Source organism: Pituophis catenifer, unplaced genomic scaffold (assembly GCF_029215685.1).
Source record: "Pituophis catenifer annectens isolate HBS135680 unplaced genomic scaffold, rPitCat1.0.hap2 SCAF_3, whole genome shotgun sequence".
NCBI lineage: Eukaryota > Metazoa > Chordata > Lepidosauria > Squamata > Colubridae > Pituophis > Pituophis catenifer.
The window spans coordinates 205,884,747-205,908,470 of record NW_027256883.1 but is presented as its reverse complement, the minus strand read 5'-3'; the positions used below and the strand labels follow the sequence as shown (position 1 = coordinate 205,908,470).

Here is a 23,724-nt window from a genome sequence, read left to right as displayed (position 1 = left end):
CAATCTCTAGGAAAACGTGGAAGGCCCGAGGTGTGATCAGTGCCATTTGGGGACATTCTCCCTTGATGCCAGCAATCCTAAAGGCTGCACCAAGTGTTTCTGTTTTGGGGCAACTGATCGCTGCCACAGTGCCAAGAAGTACCGCGTGGAGGTAAATGAGTAGGTGAAGATCTAGGGGTGACTGTCCCAGAAAAGAGGGATAAAAGAACCTCAGATTTAACATATAAAAGAAGGAAGAGTTGAAAGCTGAGTAAATCAAGGAATGAAGCTGCTACACAGTATGAAAAAAAGGAGATAGATCTATGAAGTTGTCTATAGGTAGCATTCTGTTTAAAGTGTTTAACAATGCTATTAATATTTCAAAGAATACTATCAACAGAACCTCATAGATTTTGTAGTAACCTGTTCAATGTAATAGAAGAGGCACAGTGACCTAGTGGTTAAGGCGCTGGACTTGTCGACTGGAAGGTCGGCAGTTCAAGACCCAAAACCGCATGATGGGGTGAGCTCCCATTCCTGCCCCAGCTCCTGCTCACCTAGCAGTTCAAAAGCATACAAAATGCAAGTAGATAAATAGGTGCCACTTTGGTGGGAAGGTAACAGCTCTCAACCTTTAAAAGCTTCTGAGCCCTTCAGCAAGCCTACATTTACTTATCAAGATCTGTGTCTTCTAGTTCACTGACATGAGTGGGTGGACTTTGCTGAGTGGAGACCGCCAAGGAGCTTCCACTTCAGTCAGCTTGGAAGACGAGACTGTTCACGCTGATCTTCGGCAGTTTCCAGATGCTTTCCAGGAACTTTATTGGCATGCCCCCAGTTCTTATCTTGGAGATCAGGTAAGTGATTCAGGGCTGATAATGCAATTTTTGCCAAAATATTCCAGTGTCTTAATGCTCAAAAGCTGAATTCTAATATTTGAAATGATATTTAGATTCCTCAGAACCAAAATTTTTTCTTCTGGGTCAACTTACATGATAAAGAACCAGCTACATAAAACTTTGGTGTTGTTGTTTATGTCTTTAAAAAGTTTTTTGCAATGTATTAATATTGTCACTATGAGATTTTATTAAATTTAGCATGATGTCGCATGCCGCATGGAATCACGTTCCGAGTGAGTGGCTATATCCGTTGAAAAAATAAAATTGACAAATGCTAGATTTTACTTCTGAAGCACATAAAAACCCATATCTTAAAGTTTTGGGTGTCACTAGATTTTTTGTAACTTTAAAATACTTCACTTTTCAACTTCATTCAGTAGTAGTCTAGAAATCCATTAAGTTTTCTGCTAAATTTGAAATAGATATATATTAATAGAGAGCCGAGGTGGCACAGTGGTTAGGGTGCAGTATTGCAGGCTACTTCTGCTGCCTGCCGGCTGCCTGTAATTTGGCAGTTCAAATCTCACCAGGCTCGAGGTTGACTCAGCCTTCCATCCTTCTGAGGTGGGTAAAATGAGGACCCAAATTGTTGGGGGGCAATAGGCTGACTCTGTAAACCGCTTTGAGAGGGCTGTAAAGCACTGTGAAGCAGTATATAAGTCTAAGTGCTATTGCTATTCTTCTACATACAAATTCGTATTTAAAAATAGTTGAGATGCTTCTGTCAAAAAATAATTCTAAAAAATAGTTTTTTTAAAAACTGTTGATACCAAGTGGTTATAAGTAAGCTGTAATATTTTGTTTTATAGAAAAACAAAAACATGGGTCAAAAAGTAGGATTCGCCCCCCAGGGCCAAGGATCTCCCCTTTTCTAAACGGAGGAATATGAGTAATTCAAACAAACATTTCTTTGCTTTGAAGTGATACGAAACAGCCCAGGATCCCTTGTGCCACTTAATCTCTTTCTATTCATTCCACCATGATAGTCTTACCGTCTTAATTTTAAAAAGTACTTTTCCACCTGACAAATGTCACTTAATTAAAATAGAATCCTTGGTACAGAAAAGTTTTAAATTAACTTGGTACCCTGTTTCCCCTAAAATAAGACCTACCTGGATAATAAGCCCCATCGGGCTTTTCAGCGTATGCGCTAAAATACCCCCCTCCCTGAAAATAAGTCCTCCCAAAAAAACAAGCCCTCCCCAAAAATATTAAACCGCATGCACAGCTGGTCCCTGCCATTTCCTCTGGTTAGGGTTAGGGAGACAGAGCTGGAAATCAGGTAAGACGGTAAGAAGAGCCCCGTCTTGCTCCACGCACCCCAAAATAATAAGACCTCCCTGAAAACAAGGCCAAATGCTTCAGAGGTGGGTTTCAAACATTTTTACTACCAGTTCTGTGGGCGTGGCTTGGTGGGCATGGCGTGGCTTGGTGGGATGTGGCTTGGTGGGCATGGCAGGGGAAGGATACTGTAAAATCTCCATTCCCACCTCACTCCAGGGGAAGGATACTGTAAAATCTCCATTCCCTCACCAATCCAGGGGAAGGTTACTGCAAAATCCCCATTTCTTCCCGATCTTGAGACTTGAGAGGCAGAGAATAGATGGGGGCGTGGCCAGTCCGAATTTTTACTACCGGTTCTCCGAACTACTCAAAATTTCTGCTACCAGTTCTCCAGTCGGTGCTGAAACCCACCTCTGATGCCCAGAGAGTGGCATCAAGCTGGCCACCATAGTTGACTACACCCACCCATTTGGCCACACCCGACCAGCCCCCTGAGGTCAACCACAGTCCTGAAATTGAGTTTGACACCCCTGTTGTAAACAATCGGAAGAGGAACAATTTAACTGGGAAGCTCCACATACAGTGATGGCTTGCATGGAGCCGTTGATGCTGTGTAGGCGGGCCCAGGCAATTGAGGTGGTGTTGAGACTTGTCAACTGATGTTGCAGGGCGGGGAAGTCACTTTCAATCTTCTGGAGATCTTCTAACAAGAGGAGCACACAGCTGTCACAAGCTGTTAATGAGAGAGGAAAGTCAGCCGTAGGACGTGCCGATGGAGAGTCTCAACCATCCAGAGGTGCCTTTGCAAAAGGCAACTGGACTCTTCTGATTTTTTATCCCTTGAAAACGTCAGTCAGTCAGAATTTTTACTACCGGTTCTCCAGAACTGGTCAGAACCTGCTGAAACCCACCTCTGAAGTGTGCTTATTTCGGGGTTCAAAAAAATATAAGGCAGGGTCTTATTTTGGGGAAAACACGGTACTAAGACCTGGAATTGGGGGCTTGGGATAGATTTTAAAATCCTTACGGGCAACATAGTCTTTGCTTTCAATGCAGGTCTCCTCTTATGCTGGATATTTGAAGTATAAGTTGCATTCAGACATTCAAAGGGGTGATGTGTTCATACCGATGGAATCCCGGGCAGATGTTATCCTCAAGGTAGATCTCCCATTCCTCTTGGTCTTTGATCTAAATGGCATCAGTCTCCAACTCTGTTTTCTTTAATTCATATGTTTTTGGTCCTTTCCTAGGGAAACCAAATGAGTATTATGTTTGTTGAAGAGTCGTATCCCGCTCCTGGAGAGGTTTATAAAGGAGAGCTTCAACTATTGGAGGTCAGTTGAAATTGATAACCCCATGGAGAAGGTGAAAGATCAGGGGGGGCGGTTTTCTGATGATTTTAGAAACTTGCTTTGGATCAGATCCTATCCTGTTCAGGAAGGAGAACATTGCAGAGTGATGGCCTCAATCTCCAGCTTTGTAGAGGTGGTCAAAAGGATACCACTGTGGGATAGTTACTGAATATAGCGCAACCTAATGTGCATAAAAATTAATTCAGTTCTGGAAGCAAATTACTGTTTCAGCATGATCTTTACGCTTAGCAATCAATTCACATTAATGGCTGTATACAAACCTTTAATGCTGGAGGCTGTAGACTGAAACATAAAATATCAGCAGCTCAGATTTGAAGATCTGGGGGTTTTTTTGCAGATTCTGACATGATGCCTTAAGGAAAGGCTTCATTGCAACCATATTGGATTCATCTATTTATCGTTCTGTCTAACTATCCATCCCCCGCTCTCTCCGTCTGTCGTCTGTCTGTTTGTCCATCCATCTACCTACCTACCTACCTACCTACCTACCTACCTACCTACCTACCTATCTATCTATCTATCTCTCTCTCTCTCTCTCTCTCTCTCTCTCTCTCTCTCTCTCTCTCTATCCAGAACAGAACAGAATAATAGAGCTCCAAGGACCTTTGAGGTCTTCTAGTCCAACCCCCATCTATCTCTATCCATCTCTCTCTCTCTCTCTCTCTCTCTCTCTCTCTCCTGTCTATCTATCTATCTATCTATCTATCTATCTATCTATCTATCTATCTATCTACCTATCTATCTATCTATCTATCTATCTGTCTCTATCCAGAACAGAACAGAATAATAGAGTTGGAAGGACCTTGGAGGTCTTCTAGTCCAACCCCCATCTATCTCTATCCATCTCATCTGTCTCTCTGTCTGTCTGTCTGTCTGTCTGTCTGTCTGTCTATCTATCTATCTATCTATCTATCTATCTATCTATCTATCTATCTATCAGTCTATCTATCTCTGTCTCCATCCATCCATCCATCCATCCATCCAAAACAGATTTCCTGTTAATGGAAAAATTAAGATCCAACGCAGCCATAATCTTTTTTATTGATGTTAGAAAATCACATTCCAACTAATGTTGTACTGCAGCTCAATTTTCTTTCCTAGGGTAATTTTAGACACACTGAGACACACAACCCAGTCTCCAGGGAAGAGCTGATGATGGTTCTGGATAACCTGGAGCAGCTTCAGATCCGAGCTCTCTTTTCCCCGATTTCGTCCTCTGTGTCCCTGCATCGGGTGATCCTGGAGAAAACCACAGAGACCGGTGGAAGCATCCAAGCCAATAGTGTGGAATTGTGCCTGTGCCCAGCCAATTACAGAGGAGATTCTTGCCAGGTAAGGAAACGGTTTCCTCCCAAATTCATGTTGAGCTCTTCAACTCAAGAGTCGTGGTGGAGCAGTCGTTAGAATGCAGTACTGCAGGCTGCTTCTGATGTCTGCCAGTTACCAGCAGTTTGGCAGTTCGAATCTCACCAGGCTCAAGGTTGACTCAGCTTTCCATCCTTCCGAGGTCGGTAAAATGGGGACCTAGATTGTTGGGGGAAATATGCTGACTCTGTAAACCGCTTAGAGAGGGTTGTAAAGCACTGTGAAGCGGTATGTAAATTTAAGTGCTATTGCTATTAACCTCAGCAACTTTAAGATGAGTGGACCTCAACTCCCAGAATTCCTCAGCCAGCTGTTGGCTGAGGAATTCTGGGAGTTGAGGTCCACACATCTTCAAGTTGCTGAGGGAAATACTGATGCCAAGTAATCAGAACCCTCAGTTCATTATATAAAGTCAGTTATAGAAGTAATTTAGGATTCATAATATAAAGGTTTGATTTGATTTGATTCTGTCATCTGAGATATTCTGAATATGTGTGCATCTCTATCTCTATCTATACCTGTCAATCACCTTACCTGTCTTCCTCCCTCCCTCCCTCTCTCTCTCTCTCTCTCTCTCTCTCTCTCTCACACACACACACACACACACACACACACACACACACACACAGAGAGAGAGAGAGAGAGAGAGAGAGAGAGAGAGAGAGAGAGAGACATCTATTTTAGCACTGATGATGTTACCTAGTATGGGTAATGAAATGCCTGCAAGCAAGCTCAGAGGGCATCTGCCTGCCTATCTATCTATCTATCTATCTATCTATCTATCTATCTATCTATCCATCCATCCATCCATCCATCCATCTATCCATCATCTCCAAACTGAAAAACCTCTGGAGAAACTCTCAAATAAGATGAGGAATGTTAAGGGCTCCCACCTCCTTGCAGGCATTCTGTCTCAAACGCCTTACATTGATGACGATCTGATGCATATTATCTCCTTTGCAATTAGGAATGTGCTCCAGGCTATTACAGAGACATCAAGGGTCTATTTCTAGGGAAATGCATTCCATGTGACTGCAATGGTCATTCGGATCAGTGTCTCCCGGGATCTGGAACATGCCTTGTAAGTCAACAAAATGATTGTTCAAGTCCATTTACCCCAAAGGTGCTTTCTCCAATAAATGCTGAGTAATTATTTATTTACTTCTGCAGATATAGTGGAGGCGGAGATCCAATATGTGAAATTTAGCATCGTTAATTTTTTTTTTCCCTCTGTAGAATTGCCAACACAACACAGGAGGGGATCACTGTGAAAGGTGTAAGGATGGTTTTGTGGGCAACTCTTCCCTTGAGGAACACGTGCAATGCATAGGATGTCCCTGCCCTCTTTCAGTTCCCTCTAACAAGTGAGTATCTTCCATGCATATAGTCCTCTTGATTCTTTAGCCACATCATGTGCTAGCTTCTTATTTGCCTATGGAAGAGCATACAGGTAGTCCTCAACTTATAATAAGAGCCATGGTGGCGCAGTGGTTAGAATGCAGTACAGGTAGTTACAACAGTTCATTTAGTGACCATTTAAAGTTACAACAGCACCGAAAAAAGTGACTTATGACCATTTTTCAGAGTTATGCCCTTTGCAGCATTCCCCATGATCATGTGATCAAAATCCAGATGCTTGGCAACTGACTCGTATATATGACGGTTGTGGGTGTCCCAGGGTTATGTGATCACTTTTTGAGACTTTCTGACAAGCAAAGTCAAGGGGGAAGGCAGATTCACTTAACAACCGGGTTAGTAACTTATCAACTGCAGTGATTCACTTAACAGCTGTGGCAAGAAAGGTCGTAAAATGGGGCACATGTTAACAAATGTTTCACTTAACAACAGAAATGTTGGGCTCAATTGTGGTCGTACGTCGAGGACTACCGATTGCATGCTTAAGTCACTGCTCACTGTCAGGAGTTCAGTTCAGACCATTTCAAGGTTGACTCAGCCTTCCATCCTTCTATGGTTTATTTATTTATTTATTTATTTATTTAATTTTTATACCGCCCTTCTTCTGAGGGACTCAGGGCGGTGAACAGTTAACATAATATACATATAAAATGTGAATATAAGATGATTAAGCCAATTTGGCTCATCGGTTAAGAATTTTCAGCATAAAGATTTAGAACAATGAAGAGATTTATGCCAGCCCAGCTTGGTGAAAGAGAAAGGTCTTAAGTGCGCGATGGAAAGTACGAAGATCTGGGATCTTTTATCTTTTACCCATTTTATCAATGGGTTGATAAAATGAGGACCCAGATTGTTGGGGCAAAAAGGCTGACTCTGTAAACCACTTAGAGAAGGCTGTAAAACACTGTGAAGCGGTATATAAGTGCTTTTTCTATTGCTATTATAACAGTTTGTTTAGTGGCTGATAGAAATTACAACAGCCCTGAAAAAAGTGACTTATGACCATTTTTCGACCATTGCAGCATCCCCATGGTCACATGATCAAAATTCAGATGATTGACAACTGGTTCATATTTATGACGGTTGCTATGTCCCGGGGCTCATGCGATCCCTTTTGTGACCTTCTGACAAGCAAAGTCAATGGAGAAGTCAGATTCATTTAGCAGTCTTGTCACTAACTTAACGACTGCAGTGATTCACTTAACAACTGTGGCAAGAAAGGTCATAAAATGGGGCAAAACTCACTCGTCTCGGTTAGCAATGGAAATTTTTGGTTCAATTGTCGTAAACTGAGAACTACCTGAATTTACTCCAGTTTGCTAATTCCATAAGAATCATAGGGACTCCGATGCAATTACAACGTAACTGTCAGCGATCTGACTAGCAAACCCAAAAGAAGTAGACACTCTCAAGATCTTTGAATTCCCAAAAGTATAACTTTATTGGATACATCATCTCGGAACTGCAGAAGCAAAAACCAGCTCTGGTTTCTCCACGCAAAAGCTTAAACAATAGATTCCCTTTCTCCCCATCCCTGGCTGTTCACATTGTCCAATTGTAAGACTTCCTTTTGTTATGGGAACAGTTTGTGTCTCTGTCTAACACTTGCAGCAGCGACCTTGGCTCTCATGGTCCGTAGAGGAAAGCTTAGCGTTCCATTCTGGATGAAAGGCATAGAAGCAGCTCAGAAGAAGTAAAGTGTTTCAGTCTTGACAGTAGCTTTATTTGGTGCAAACTTTAATAGCTCTTTTCTCTTCCCATTTTCGTCTTAGCTTTGCCACGGGATGCATCTACAAAGGCTCCACCACGCAGTGTCTTTGCAAGCCTGGTTATGCCGGATTTTCGTGTGAACGGTACCGTATATAACTTGAATTTCAGCTCTTTTCAACTTGGTTTGCTTAAGATCCAATCCATGTATGGCAGGATGGGGCTGCTCGGTTCTCCACTGGTAGAATCAGGCCACCGGCGGAGGACTTCGCGCTGCTGCTCTGTAAGACCTCCTTCTCTCCTCCAAAGATGTGCTCCAGGTTACTATGGAAACCCTCTCGTGATCGGCAGCTCCTGCCAGCCCTGTGACTGCAGTGGGAATGCTGACCCCAACATGCTCTTCAGCGACTGTAACACGTTGACAGGGGTCTGCACCGGGTGCATGTACAACACTGCAGGGCCCCGATGCGAAATGTGCGCGGCTGGATTTTATGGTGATGCAGTCGTAGCAAAGAACTGCACCGGTAGGTCTACAAGCAGTCTCTTTCTTGGGTGCATTCACACACAGTGATGATGGGCTCCATAGGTGGCTCAGTGGCTAAGACGCTGAGCTTGTCGATCAGAAAGGTCGGCGGTTCGAATCTCTAGTATAGGTCTGCGTGAGCAGGGGAGTAGGACTAGATGACCTCTAAGGTCCCTTCCAACTCTGTTATTGTTACCGTTTTTTAAAAAAAATTGAAATGCTGGTCTCACAGGTGAAGTCTTAATAGTCTTTATATGTTTCTTACATTTATATTCAGATAGTTTTTCCCTTTTTATTCAAGATAGTTGCTTGAAAAGATAAAAAAAGATAAAAATCTTTTCAGTTTCCCCCAGTGTAAACCTGGTGAATTTTTTTTTTCTCAATAGAAAATGCAGGTAGTCCTTGACTTACAATCATTCATTTAGGGACCATTCAAAGTTACAACGCCACTTTAAAAAATTACTTATGACCAATTTTCACACAACCATTGCTGCATCCCTAACGTCATGTGATCAAAATTCGGGCACTGGGCAACTGGCAGGTATTTATGACGGTTGCACTGCCCTGGGGTCATGTGATCAACATTTGTGACCTTCCCAAGCTGGCTTCCAACAAGCAAATCAATGAAGGCAGCCAGATTTGTTTAATGACCATACGATTCACTTAACAAGTGCAGTATTTCACTTAACAACAGTGGCAAAAAAAAAGGTCATAAAATCGGGAAAAACTCACTTAACAGCTAAATTGGGGCTCGGTTGTGGTCAGACATTGAGGATTATCTGTATTGCTGAAGCTAAGGTGTAAATACATTGGTCAAATTTTACGTACTTCGTTAGAAATAGAAATAGCGCTTAAGACTTATATACCGCTTCATAGTGCTTTTACAGCCCTCTCTAAGAGGTTTACAGAATCAACCTATTGCCCCCAACAATCTGGCTCCTCATTTTATCGACCTCGGAAGGAGGGAAGGCTGAGTCAACTTTGAGCCGGTGAGAATCGAACTGCTGACAGTTGGCCAGCGGAAATAGAAGCCATGAAATCTTCTTAAAGTTCTTTCTCTCCTTGTAGAGTGCAGCTGTCTTCCCTGTGGGATGGACTCGTGTGATCCTAAAACTGGCCAGTGTCGGTGTAAGCCTGGGGTGACAGGTCAGCACTGTGATCGCTGTCAGGTAAAATAGACCGATACTCCCTGATCCTTAAATTCTCTGCACCGCATTGGTGAGATGTATCCCACAGCAGAGGTGGTATTCAGCCGGTTCGGGTAAACTGGTAGCTCCCACGATCAATTGGCCCCACCCACCCGCATCCGCTCTATCCTGTCCTTTATTTCCTGCTTTGTAGCTCATCTCAATCGCGCAGCACAGCTGATTCCCCCCCCCTCCCTTGCTATTCTACTTACCATTGCTGACTTGGAGGGTAGGCCGCTGAGCTTCTAAATGCTCCATTTTCAGCGCTGCGCACAAGCGCCTTAGGCACATGCGTGTGCAAAGCTTGCGTGCATGCATGAAGCGCGGGCTCACCGAACCAGTTGTTAAACTGGCAGCATCCCATCACTGTCCCACAGGCATTGTGGGTTTTTTGTGGTTTTGTCGCTGATGGGGTTCTGTTAATAAACACTGTTGATTTCAACTTCTGTATTTGCACGTAACAAACATCATGTGTTCCGGGTGTGCTTCAAAGTGTTGGTGACCACCTTTAAAGCGCTCCAGGGCTTAGGGCTGGGGTATCTACAAGACCGCCTTCTGCTGCCAATAGCCTCCCACCAGCCAGTTCGCTCGCACAGGGAGGGCTTCCTCAGGGTGCCGTCGGCCAGACAATGTCGGCTGGCGACCCCCAGGGGGAGAGCCTTCTCTGTGACGGCACCTGCCCTCTGGAACGACCTACCCCCGGAGATACGCACGATACCAGACCTCCGGACTTTTCGTTGGGCCCTGAAAACACATCTATTTCATCTAGCCGGGCTGGCTTGATCCCATCCTTTCGGTTTTAATTTGAAATTGGTTTTAACTGGGTTGTTTTAAATTGAGGGCCGAAATTATTTAATGTCTTTTAAACTGTTTTTTAAATTTTATAGGTTATGTTTTATCTCGGCTGTTCACCGCCCTGAATCCTGTTGGAGAAGGGCGGTATAAAAATAAAATAAAATAAAATAAAATAAATAAAAGTAGGCCAGGTATCCCCACGTAACTGTGTTTTCTCTCTTGCCCAGCCAAACCAGAATGATTAGCGGTGAGTAGGTATGGAATGGCAGGCCATAGTCACCCTTTATTTATATAAATAAAAAGGAAGTTTGACAGCTTCAATCATTTGAGTAGAGAAAAACCTAACCCCCTGCTTGAATCAAAATGATCACTCCACTTTCTTGAATAAGATTACAGGAGTGAGGGAAAGGAATCCATTCTCTATATCGTAAATAAAAGGGACCCCCTCATCTCCAGTCGGTTTTCAGCACATTGTTTCCATCTTGGATATATGTATATATGTATGTATGTATTTATTTATTTATTTATTTCTCACTTTTATTCTTTTTTTTTTTAATAAACAACTCAAGGTGGGGAATTTATCTAATACTCCTTCCTCCTATTTTCTCCACAACAATCCAGCAACATGGTTTGTACTGAGAGAGAGGGACAGGCCCAAAGTCACCCAGCCAGCTTTCATGGCTAAGGCGGGACTAGAATTCACAGTCTCCTGGTGATTGGCCCAAAGTCACCCAGCCAGCTTTCATGGCTAAGGCGGGACTAGAATTCACAGTCTCCTGGTGATTGGCCCAAAGTCACCCAGCCGGCTTTCATGTCTAAAGCGGGACTAGAGCTCACAGTCTCCTGGTGATTGGCCCAAAGTCACCCAGCCGGCTTTCATGGCTAAGGCAGGACTAGAATTCACAGTCGCCTGATGATTGGCCCAAAGTTACCCAGCCGTCTTTCATGTCTTAAGGTCGGACTAGAATTCACAGACTCCTGGTGATTGGCCCAAAGTCACCCAGCCGGCTTTCATGGCTAAGGCAGGACTAGAATTCACAGTCGCCTGATGATTGGCCCAAAGTTACCCAGCCGTCTTTCATGTCTTAAGGTCGGACTAGAATTCACAGACTCCTGGTGATTGGCCCAAAGTCACCCAGTCGGCTTTCATGGCTAAGGCGGGACTAGAATTCACAGTCTCCTGGTGATTGGCCCAAAGTCACCCAGCCGGCTTTCATGGCTAAGGCGGGACTAGAATTCACAGTCTCCTGGTGATTGGCCCAAAGTCACCCAGCCGGCTTTCATGGCTAAGGCGGGACTAGAATTCACAGTCTCCTGGTGATTGGCCCAAAGTCACCCAGCCGGCTTTCATGGCTAAGGCGGGACTAGAATTCACAGACTCCTGGTGATTGGCCCAAAGTCACCCAGCCGGCTTTCATGTCTAAAGCGGGACTAGAACTCACAGTCTCCTGGTGATTGGCCCAAAGTCACCCAGCCAGCTTTTATTTTCTAAACAATAACATCTGATTATACCCTAGCTTCTCCTCCTCATCTAACTTGAGTTCCTAGTCTGGACTCTTGTCCTAGATCCTGCCTTCACTTACAACAGTGTGCATGTCAACAGAGTTGTAAGCAGTGAGAGTATAGAACTCCAGTGCTGCTGGAGATTGTGAGTTCTGTACTCAACCTGAATCTGCCTTATCCTCAGAGGAAGAGGAGGAATTGGACAGCTGGTTACCAATTGGTTAGGAGCACCTCAACCCCTTATAGATATGCTCCTCAGGCTGCTTTCATATGGAAGAAATAACATAGCGGGGTGCCTCAGCACAGCCTGGCATGGCCCACAACCATCGTCTCATACTGTATTGGGCTTTAACTCTATTCCTTCAAGAGTCCTACAATTTGCAGTAAGCATCTATAACAGGGGTGTCCAACCTCGGCAACTTTAAGACCTTGGGCTTCAACTCCCAGAACTCCCCCAGCCAGCATGGGTAACTGGGGAATTCTGGGCATTGATGTCCGCAGACCTTAAAAGTTGCTAAGGTTGTACCACCAGTACCTTATCAAAGAGATTTCTGGAAGAATTGAAGACTTCAATTTCCTAAAACTTCCTTTCCGTTTGTATAGCACGTTGGGGGAAATTTTTCTTTCTTTCCTTACTATTGATTTTTGTATTGATTTTTTTTCCTTTTTGTTATTCTTTAACAATAAAAATATAATAAAAAATTAAAAAAAAAAGTTGCTAAGGTTGGACACCCCTGATCTAGAGTTCAATGTCCCAAATGGAGATGGTCAAAATATCCTGTGTTAATAGGTGCCGTCTTTCTTTCCTTCATCCCATTTGCCTGGAGAGATTCTTCAGAATGATTTACCGCCCTTATTTGAGTGCAGAGCAGCTTCTGTAAACCACTGTTATCATCATCCTCTTTTAACGACCCCATAATCCCTTGCGGGGTGGAGTCTGGGCAGTTGAATGGAGCTGAGTGTTTACTGACCGTATGCCCTTCCTGTCACCAATACGGAGTTTGTTTCAGGAGATGTATTCTCATTGTGCCCAGAGAGAGAAATGTCTGCCTCTACCAAGGATCGAACTCACAGCCTCCTGATTCTGAGGCAAGAGCTCCACCTCTAGGCCACTACATGGCTCCTGTAAACCACTGTTATAACTATTAAAATCCGGATGCAACCCCCCCCCCCCTTTTTTTTTTTTCCTTTTTAGGAAGGGTATTATGGCTACGAAACCTGCTTGGGCTGCCAAAGGTGTGACTGTGACATTGGATCGGTGAGCCCCAATTGCCATGCCCAGAATGGCCAGTGTGATTGCAGTCCAGGCGTCAGTGGTCCTCGTTGTCAGCAATGCTCTCCTGGATACTGGGGGCTCAGTGCAGATGGCTGCTCCAGTGAGTTCCTTTCCTAATATTTAGTCCTTGCTAATAGAAAACTCAGATTCCCACCCCACCCCCCAAGCCTAAAACAGAGGGCACATATTTTTTCTTACTCTAAACATTTTATTAGATTATAGAATAAAATACAAAAGCAAATAGGAAGACATAGTGGTGTTTGGGTTAGGGCTAAGGTTGTAGCAGAGGTGAAATCCAGCAGGTTCTGACAGGTTCTGGAGAACCGGTTGCGGAAATTTTGAGCAGTTCGGAGAACCGGTAGTGGAAATTTTGAGTAGTTTGGATAACTGGCAAATACCACCTCTGGCTGGCCCCAGAGTGGGGTAGGAATGGAGATTTTGCAATATCTTTTCCCCAAGAGTGGGGAGGGAATGGGGATTTTGCAGTATCCTTCCCCTGGAGTGAGGAGGGAATGGGGATTTTGCAGTATCCTTCCCCTGGAGTGGGGTGGGAATGGAGATTTTGCAGTATTCTTCCCCTGCCATGCCCACCAAGCCACGCCCACAGAACCGGTAGTAAAAAAATTGGATTTCACCACTGGGTTGTAGTCCAATATACACTACATAAACAATGCAAAGGAAGGAAGGAAGAGAAAAGGAAGGAAGGAAGGAAAAGAAAGAAAGAAAGAAAGAAAGAAAGAAAGAAAGAAAGAAAGAAAGAAAGAAAGAAAGAAAGAAAGAAAGAAAGAAAGAAAGAAAGAGAAAAGATATACCCACATATATTATATGACACAGAGGAACAACACAGTCTAATTCGGATTAATACATGTACATGGCGAGAAAAACAAATCTTGCGAGTTTACCAGTCGGATGGCCTAGGGAACAAAGCTGTTACAGAATCTGGTAGTCCTTCTATGAAATACTTCAAAACCTCCTTCCAGAGGGGAGCAATAGAAACAGACCATAAAGTAGGTGTGTGGGGTCTCTAACAATGCTTTGAGCTCTAAGCACATAGCGCTCATAATAATTCCAGTCCACAATTAACGTGGACTGAAAGCAGTCCTGCTTGTGAATCTTTCTCCTTCGATGTTCTCTCAACAGAATGCCAGTGTAAAGGAGGCTCCTGCAACCCCCGCACAGGTGAATGCACCTGTACCAACGGCCTGACAGGGAAGCAATGTGACACCTGTATAAAGAAGCATGAGATCCCTGTGGTGGATGGTCCAGACAACATGAGATGCGAAGGTTAGGCTTCTTCTTTCCTCCGGTGTCTTGGTCCCAGCTATATCTGTTTTGGGGTATTTCTGTAATTCTCCATATTGGTTTAACATTGATGTGCAGGAATCACTGTCCTATCTGTCCTACTAGCCAAACTAAGAATGATTCAGAAATCCTACATGTATCTTGTAAGATTTTCACTTAGGTCCATGTGCTGAATGGGTTTGAGAAATTTTATGAAGGTTGTCAAAAATAGAGTAGAGTAGAGTAGAGTAGAGTAGAATAGAATAGAATAGAATAAAATAGAATAGAATAGAATAGAATAGAATAGAATAGAATAGAATAGAATAGAATAGAATAGAATAGAATAGAATAGAATAGAATAGAATAGAATAGAATAGAATAGAATAGAATAGAATAGAATAGAATAGAATAGAATAACAGAGTTGGAAGGGATCTTGGAGGTCTTCTAGCCCAACCCCCTGCTTGAGCAGGAGACCCATTATTTGAGGGGATTCAGATAAATGGTTGTCCAGTCTCTTTTTGAAAGCCTCCAATGATGGAGCACCCACAACATCTGAAGGCAAGCTGTTCCATTGGTTGATTGCTCTCACCGTTAGGAAATTTCTCCTCAGTTCTAAGTTGCTTCTCTCCTTGGTTAGTTTCCATCCATTGTTTCTTGCCTTGCTTTAGACTGACCCTCTTATCTTTCTAGGAGCCCCACAAATATTGGAACCTTGCTACCATATCTCCTCTAGGATTCCAGTATTTGTGGGACTCTTAGAAAAACACGGGGATCTATCTATTTTCCAAAGCACCAAAAGGCAAGACAAGAAACAGTGGATGGAAACTAACCCAGGAGAGAAGCAACTTAGAACTGAGGAGAAATTTCCTAACGGTGAGAGCAATCAACCAATGGAACGGCTTGCCTTCAGATGTTGTGGGTGCTCCGTCACCGGAAGCTTTCAAAAAGAGGCTGGACAACCATTTATCTGAAGACCCTCAAATAGTGGGTCTCCTGGTCAAGCAGGGGGTTGGACTAGAAGACCTCTAAGGTCCTTTCCAACTCTATTATTCTATGTTCTAACTATCAGAGTACTAACAACCAGATGGCTGAAAAGAATATAAATCCTTCCATTCCCCACCCATCATTTAGAAGCTTCTTGGGTGAGAATCAAAATGTTTTCAAGGAAAAAGAAACCCAATAAAGTCCATCTGCCTTTTGGAGAAGCCATCTGATCGCTAGCACCAAGGAATCTACAGTGACAGTAGGATTATTTTGATCCTATGGATCAAAATAACCCTACTGTCACTGTAGACTCCTTGGTGCTAGCGATCAGATGACTGCAAAGAATATAAACCCTTCCATTCCCCACCTGTCAGTTAGAACTGAAGAAGTTTCTTGGATGAGAATCTAAACATTTTCAAGGGATAAAAAATCAGAAGAGTCCAGTTGCCTTTTGCAAATGGATGGTTGAGACTCTCCATCGGCACGTCCTACAGCTGACTTTCCTCTCTCATTAACAGCTTGTGACAGCTGTGTGCTGCTCTTGTTAGAAGATCTCCAGAAGATTGAAAGTGACTTCCCTGCCCTGGAACATCAGTTGACAAGTCTCAACACCACCTCAATTGCCTGGGCCCGCCTACACAGCATCAACGGCTCCATGCAAGCCATCACTGTATGTGGAGCTTCCCAGTTAATTGTTCCTCTTCTGATTGTTCTACAACAGGGGTGTCAAACTCAATTTCAGGACTGTGGTTGACCTCAGGGGGCCGGTCGGGTGTGGCCAAATGGGTGGGTGTGGTCAACTGGGGTGGCCAGCTTGATGCCACTCACTGGGCATCAGAGGTGGGTTTCAGCATGTTCTGACCAGTTCTGGAGAACCGGTAGTGGATATTTTGAGTAGTTCGGAGAACCGGTAGTAAAAATTCTGACTGGCCATGCCCCCATCTATTCTCTGCCTCTCAAGTCCCAGCTGATCGGGAGGAAATGGGGATTTTGCAGTAACCTTCCCCTGGATTGGGGAGGGAATGGGGATTTTACAGTATCCTTCCCCTGGAGTTGGGTGGGAATGGAAATTTTACAGTATCCTTCCGTTGCCACGCCCACCAAGCCACGCCATGCTCACCAAGCCACGCCCTCAGAACGGTTACTAAAAAAATTTGAAACCCACCACTGCTGGGCATGGCCGACTGGGTGAGCATAGCCAGCTTGATGCCACTCCCCAAACTGCTGGCATGTTTCCTCTTCGTACTGGGTAGACTAGGCCGAAGCCACGTTGGCCTGATGTTTCCTCTTCGTACTGGGTAGACTAGGCCGAAGCCACGTTGGCCTGATGTTTCCTCTTCATATTGGGTAGACCAGGCTGAAGCGACATGGGCTGGGCCATTACATTTTCCAGGATGGCTCTGTGGGCCGGTTGTAGCCCGCAGGCCTTGAGTTTGACACCCCTGTTCTACAAAGTTCTAGAGGTTCTAGATTTACTTTGCACTTGCTTCTTTCCTCGCAGAGCCAAGTGCGTGAGTACCAGCGATCCATCTACAGGGTGAGGCAACATGCCGATGAACTGGAAGAGGAGAACGCGGATTTTGTTCAGGATCTGAACGCGCTTCAGCACAAGGTGCAACCATTTTTCCTTCCCCTTTCCTTTTCTCTTCCTGTATTTGTACAGGTAGTCCTCGACTTAACAACAGTTCGTTTAGTGACCCTTTGAAGCCACCATGGCACTGAAAAAAAGTGACTTAGGACCGTTTTTTACACTTAGGACCATTGTAAGCAGCCCCACAGTCACATGATCGAAATTCAGATGCTTGGCAACTGGTTCATATTTATAATGGCTGCAGAAACCTGGGGTTGTGTGATCCCCTTCAGCGACCTGCTGACAAGCAAAGTCAATGGGGAAGCCAGATTTATTTTACCGTGCTACTAACGTAGCAACCGCAGTGATTCACATAACAATGGCGGCAAGAAACATCGTAAAATGGGGCAATGCCCACTTAACAACTGTCTCACTTAGCAACAGAAATGTTGGACTCCGTTGTTGTCGTAAGTTGAGGACCAGGGGTGAAATGCTCCCCGTTCAGACCGGATCGCCCGATCCAGTAGCAATGGAGGCGGGTGGTTCGGAGAACCGGTAGCAAAAATCCCTGCCCCCCCATGCCCAGCTGAGACACGCAATCATCAGAGGCTTTTTCTTTACTTTTAAAAGCATTTTTTCTACAACCTCTTCAGCTAAAAAAATGCTTTTAAAAGTAAAAAAAAGCCTCTGATGATCACGCGGCTCAGCTGGGATTGTCAAAGGCTTTTAAAAGCATGTTTTCTTCAACCTCTTCAGAGGTTGTAGAAAAAATGCTTTCAAAAGGCTCTGACGATCCCAGCTGAGTTGCCTGATCTGCAGAGGCTTTTTTTCTTTTAAATGCCTCTGACGAGCCAAGCTGAGTTGCCTGATCAGCAGAGGCATTTAAAAGAAAAAAAGTCTGCAGATCAGGCAACTCAGCTGGGATCTGGGATCAGCCTTTTGAAAGCATTTTTTTACAACCTCTTCGCCAAAGAGGTTGTAGAAAAAATGGTTTTAAAAGTAAAAAAAAACAAAATTGGCCAACCCCACCCAGTCACATTAACCCCCCCACACACACATCAAGCCACGCCCACAGAACCGGTAGTAACAAATTTTAGATTTCACCACTGTTGAGGACTATCTGGATTACACCTGGTACAGTGGCAAAATGTACAAGATGCTTTAGAAAAGTGATCTGGTAACTGAATCAGAATCAGAATAGAGCTGGAAGGGACCTTGGAGGTATTCTAGTCCAGCCCTCTGCTGAAGCAGGAGACCCTATACCATTTCAGACAAGTGACTGTCCAGTCTCTTTTTAAAAACCTCCAGCGATGAAGCACCCACAACTTCTGGAGGCAAGCTGTTCCACTGGTTAACTGTCCTCACTGTTAGGAAGTTTCTCCTCAATTCCAGGTTGCTTCTCTCCTTGATTAGTTTCCATCCATTGTTTCTTGTCTTTGCCTTCAGGTGCTTTGGAAAATAAGTTCTTGTGGCAGCCTCTCAAATCCTGGAATACTGCTATCATGTCCCACCTAGTCCAGTGATGGCTAACCTTTTCTGGATCAAAGTATGCGCATGTGTGTGAATGCACGCACACGTGCCTGAACCCCCAAAATGCAATGCATGTGCAGGCCCCACTCATGCGGCCCCCCGCACATGCGGCCCCCCATGTGTCCCCCTCCCCCTGCGCATGTACGGCAGAGACCTGAAGACCAGCTGGCCGGTGGGAGGTGCACACACATGTGCGGCTGAGCTGGGCCGGCGGCTCGCGTGCCCATAGAGAGGGCGCTGCATGCCATCTCTGGCACGTGTGCCATCGGTTCGCCATCACGGACCTAGTCCTTCTTTTCTGTAGACTGGCCATATCCAATTCCTGCAACCGTTCTTCATATGTTTTAGTCTCCAGGCCTTTAATCATCTTAGTTGCTCTTGTTTGCATTTTTTCCAAAGTCTCAACATCTTTTTTATAATGTGGTGACCAAAATTGTCTGGACAAGGTTAACTTTGCTTGTGACAATGCTCTATCTGTAAAAGAGATCTTTCTCTTTTAGTTTCAGAAGTCAATGCTTCATTTTAAAAGCTACATGTGAAAATAGCTAGGAATATCCTTCCTCATGCACCAGATGTAATCACATCTGAATTTATGATAGGGGGAAGATAAAGCTATCTGGTGCCGATTATTTAAGCATCGTCAAGCAATGAGTTGCAAAACCTTGTGTCCCTTCACTTATTTCTCTTTTTCTGGAAGGAGAAATCCTTATTTGTTTGAGTTTTATCCCACCTTTATTACTTGTGTAAGTTAACACGGTAGTGAACTTATGAAATATTTCCTCCTGTTTTCCCCACAACCACCCTTTGAGATGGGTCAGGCTGAGACACTCTAGCCCAGTGATGGCTAACCTTTTTGCCGTCGCGTGCCAAAAGCGGGGGGAGAGCGGGGGGATCGTGCGCGTGCGTGCCCACACCCATAATTCAATGCCCACCCGTGCCCCGCCCTCCTGCACATGTGCGCGTGCTCCCCCCGCGCTCCCCCCGCTTTTGGCATGCGATGGCACAGTGGGCCTATTTTTCATTCTCCCCACGCTCCAGAGGCTTTCTAGGAGCCTGGGGAGGGCAAAAACGGCCTTCCTCAACACCTCCCGGAGACCCTCCAGAGGCCGGAAACAGCCCATTTCCCAACTTCCAGTGGGCCCGGAAGGCCCGAAAATCAGCTGGCCGGCGGGCACATGTGTGCTGGAGCTGAGCTAGGGCAATGCTTGTGTGCCCTCAGATACGGCTCTGCGTGCCACCTGTGGCACCCGTGCCATAGGTTCGCCATCACAGGTCTAGCCCAATGTCACCCAGACAGCTTTCATGCCTAAGGTGGGACTAGAACTCATAGTCTCCTGGTGGTTGGCCCTCCCTCTCCTTGAGTAATTAATTTCACTGTCAAAACTGCTCTTAATATTAGGCAAGAGAGAAATGATCATATCCAAACAACTGACAGAAGAGAAAATGGCATATTCAAACAGCCTTAGCTGCTTAACATTTTAGCTATATTCCTTCGGATTCCACCAGGGATCTAAAGACTATTATGTGGTCCATCAGCAATGACCCAAATCCTTTCTTAAAATATGACTTTATTATATCTGTGTATCTGGGACAACAACGTGATCTTAAACTAATCTTTCAAAGAAATTAAGCTGAACTCACAAGTGTCTTTAAGCAAACTTTCCAATGGTTGCAAATTGTTGGCCTGCCCCTTTACCTTTCAATGTTATCTAAACCGATGATATTGTTTTTAGGCAACAATGACCCACAGAAAAGCAAATCGCCTGATGGATGTTACCCAGGAGACCTATCAGCAAGCAGAGAGCCTTATTCTGAACGTCACTAAAATTCAAAATAAAATTAATGGTAAGGCAGAATTCTATCTTATTTTCCTGCTTTCAAAAAGCGCTACTTGAGTAAAAGCAAAGAAATATATATATGAAGAAAATGATGGCAAGCGTTTAAAAATGATGACACAAAAATTTGTACCCAGATGACACACTGATTGATTAGCGATGTAATGCTTGTTTTAAAAGAAAAAATAAAAAACTTTTTATTAAAAAAAAGTGCTACTAGAGAAATGCCCAATTCCTATTAAAAAAAAACCAAGAGTGATGCTTAAATTCCAAGTGTGTAGTGTACAAGATTTGTGTAAAATTTATGCTGATTGTATCTACATAAGATTCATTTTTTGATAAGCAACTGTTGTTGAAGGATTCATATGTACAGATAGTCCCAGCTACACAACCACAGTGATGTTGATTGATTGATGAGGATCACCTCATGCCAACATACAGGTAGTCCTTGACTTACAACCATTTATTTAGTGACTGTTCAGAGTTACAATGGCAGTGAAAAAAGTGACTTATTTTTCAACAACCGTTGCAGCATCCCCCTGTTCAAATTTGGATGCTTGGCAACCGATTCATATTTATGACGGTTGCACTGTCCCAGAGTCATGTGTCCACCTCTGGCGACCTTCTGACAAGCAAGGATGAAGCCAGATTCACTTAACAATCATGTTACTAATTTAACAACTGCAGTGATTCACTTAACAACTGTCCTGCTTAGCAACAGAAATTTTTAGCTCCGTTGTGGTCGTAAGTTGAGGACTACATGTAAATAATTGAAAAGCAGAAGATGGTCCCAGTCAAGGGATTCTTTCATACTAGAATTATTTCCTTTAGTTATATATTTGAAAGGCATTTTGGTAGCAACCGCTGAAAGATAGAAATAGAAAATGTTTGCGAGCTTGAGTGTGTATTGGGAACATCGTTGTACTAAGGTACTTCTTAGCATTGTGATGTGTATACCTTGTGCGCAGGTACAAATGTAGGTGTGGTTTCTATCACGATACTAGCATGGTTGCACATCCTGGTAAATGTAAAAAAGGGAAGAATGTAGTGGAATAATGTTTTGCAAAAAGAAATAAAATGATATCAAATGGGATGACAGTCGGTGGGGTATTAGTTTGCTAATCGGTTGCTGATTCTGAATGCTGAATCAGATGATGTTTTGGAATCCTGAGAGAAATGGCTTTCTTTTAAAGGGAAATTGAGTGTCGCATGCCAGGGAAATCAGGAGATTCAGCCAGTTCAAATAAGTGTAAAGATTTATTGCAAGCTTGAGCTCTCTACAAGAATCTGGGCAACTAATAGTCAAGGGAAATGAACAGGAGATAAGGAAGGCATTCAAAATGGGCTGGACTTAGATCTCTTGCGTGCACGCAGGATCTCATGATTTATGATGCGTTTGACCCCTCCACATCAAATCGAGAGCTGTTATATGTGCAGAGGTACGTCCTAATGTGTCATGCATCTCAATTGTGGCTTTTTATACAGATCTCATACATCAGATGGACACTTTTACCACAGCCAATGCTAGCTCCACGTCTGCGGAGGAATTTCGTCAGAAGATAGCCGAGGTTGATGCAATGCTGAGGCACATGAAAGCCATGGATTTTAGTTTCCAGAACGCCATTGCTGTTGAGGAGCGTGATGAAACACAGAATTGTGAGTATGACAGAGAAAGCAAATGGCTGTGTGAGGGAGTCATTCACAAGGATTTATCTATTGTGTCTTAAGATATTCTGGAATCCAGTTTATTGATACTTGAGAGATGAGGCTTCAGAGAAGACAGACTGGATTCTTAAATTCAAGATATCTTGCAGTTTTGATTTTATTTAAGTTCTAAACCAAATGAGATATATTTCTTAAAAGTTGGATGCTTTTTTTTATTTCCTTCTGATGTTTCAGATATCAAGAGCGCATTTTTCTAATTTTATGTATACGATGTAAAATTTTATAAGCGGAGAATATTTTTCTTTTAGTTAATACTCTCTCTTATTTACTGGAGCCGAAGGTGACGCTTATAATGCTCCCTGTTCTTTTTCTTCCTCACTACAATCCTTTGAGATACGTTATGCTGGCACAGAACACAGAATATAATAGAATAACAGAGTTAAAAGGGACCTTAAGAGGTCTTTTAGTCCAACCTCCTGCTCAGGCAGGAAACCTTATCCCATTCTGGACAAATGGTTGTCCAATCTCTTCTTTAAAATCTGCAGTGTTGGAGTACCCACAACTTCTGGAGGGAAGTAATTCCATTGATTAATGGTTCTCACTGTCAGGTAATTTCTTCTTATTTCTAAATTAGTTCTCTGCTTGATTAGTTTCCATCTGTTGTTCTGCCTTCAAATGCTTTGAAGAAAGGTTGAAACCTCTCCCCCCCCTTTCTTTCTGGCAGCCCCTTAGATATTGGAAGACTGCTATCATGTCACCCCTCGTCCTTCTTTTCATTAAACTTGACATACCCCATTTCTGAAACCATTCTTCGTATGTTTTAGCCTCCACTCCCCTAATTATCTTTTCCCTGCACTCTTTCTAGAGTCTCAAAATCTTTTTGAGTCTCCCACATCTTGGCTTTCTATAAATATGAATGCTGAACAATATTAAAGTTCTGTTGGATTTTTAAATTATTTCTTATGGCGGCAAATAGAAGATGGAAGAAAAGAAACTCGGCCTTCCACTGCGACTGCTTTAAAAATCACATTAATTACAACATGCAGATTTCTTAATACAAGGAATTCTAAAGCATTTCTTCCAATATATTTGTAAAACAAGTGCAGCCATAGTATCGCCTTACAGTAGTGGCCAAAATTGTGGAAACCTTTTGGGAAAAGTGTATTTTTGAGGTTTGATGGCTAACTTTTTTTTTTTTTTTTTTTTTGGAGTTTCATATTTCACTACTGGAATGGCCTGGGAATAGCCCAGATCTTAACCCAATTGAAAATCTATGGAGCCGACTAAAGAAACTTGTTAGACAGAAGCGACCCAGCAATAAACCCCAGTTAATAGAAGCAATCCTTCAATCTTGGTCTCATATTATAACAGCTGCAGAACTAAAAGACTTGGTTCGCTCCATGGGAAGACGTTGTAAGGCCGTCATTCATGCTAAAGGTTACCCAACTAATTATTAACTGACATGGTGATAATTTTTGTATATTTTGTTTTTTCTATGGTGATAATTTTTGTATATCTCATTTTTTCTACGTGCTTCACTTTTCTTTTTTA

General features: G+C 43.4%; 1 protein-coding gene across 1 annotated transcript in view; it reads left to right on the top strand.

Moving 5' to 3' along the window:
* Positions 1-23,724, top strand: part of LAMA5 (laminin subunit alpha 5) — a 241,192-nt gene that overhangs the window by 172,156 nt on the left and 45,312 nt on the right. The window contains exons 39-54 of the mRNA XM_070941125.1: positions 11-151; positions 675-836; positions 3,219-3,320; positions 3,413-3,496; positions 4,637-4,867; positions 5,868-5,981; positions 6,137-6,264; positions 8,089-8,169; positions 8,333-8,547; positions 9,615-9,715; positions 13,227-13,407; positions 14,448-14,591; positions 16,092-16,243; positions 17,075-17,185; positions 20,407-20,518; positions 21,994-22,164. Coding sequence (XP_070797226.1) covers positions 11-151; positions 675-836; positions 3,219-3,320; positions 3,413-3,496; positions 4,637-4,867; positions 5,868-5,981; positions 6,137-6,264; positions 8,089-8,169; positions 8,333-8,547; positions 9,615-9,715; positions 13,227-13,407; positions 14,448-14,591; positions 16,092-16,243; positions 17,075-17,185; positions 20,407-20,518; positions 21,994-22,164 — 2,230 coding nt within the window. The remainder of the gene's footprint in view (positions 1-10; positions 152-674; positions 837-3,218; positions 3,321-3,412; positions 3,497-4,636; positions 4,868-5,867; positions 5,982-6,136; positions 6,265-8,088; positions 8,170-8,332; positions 8,548-9,614; positions 9,716-13,226; positions 13,408-14,447; positions 14,592-16,091; positions 16,244-17,074; positions 17,186-20,406; positions 20,519-21,993; positions 22,165-23,724) is intronic.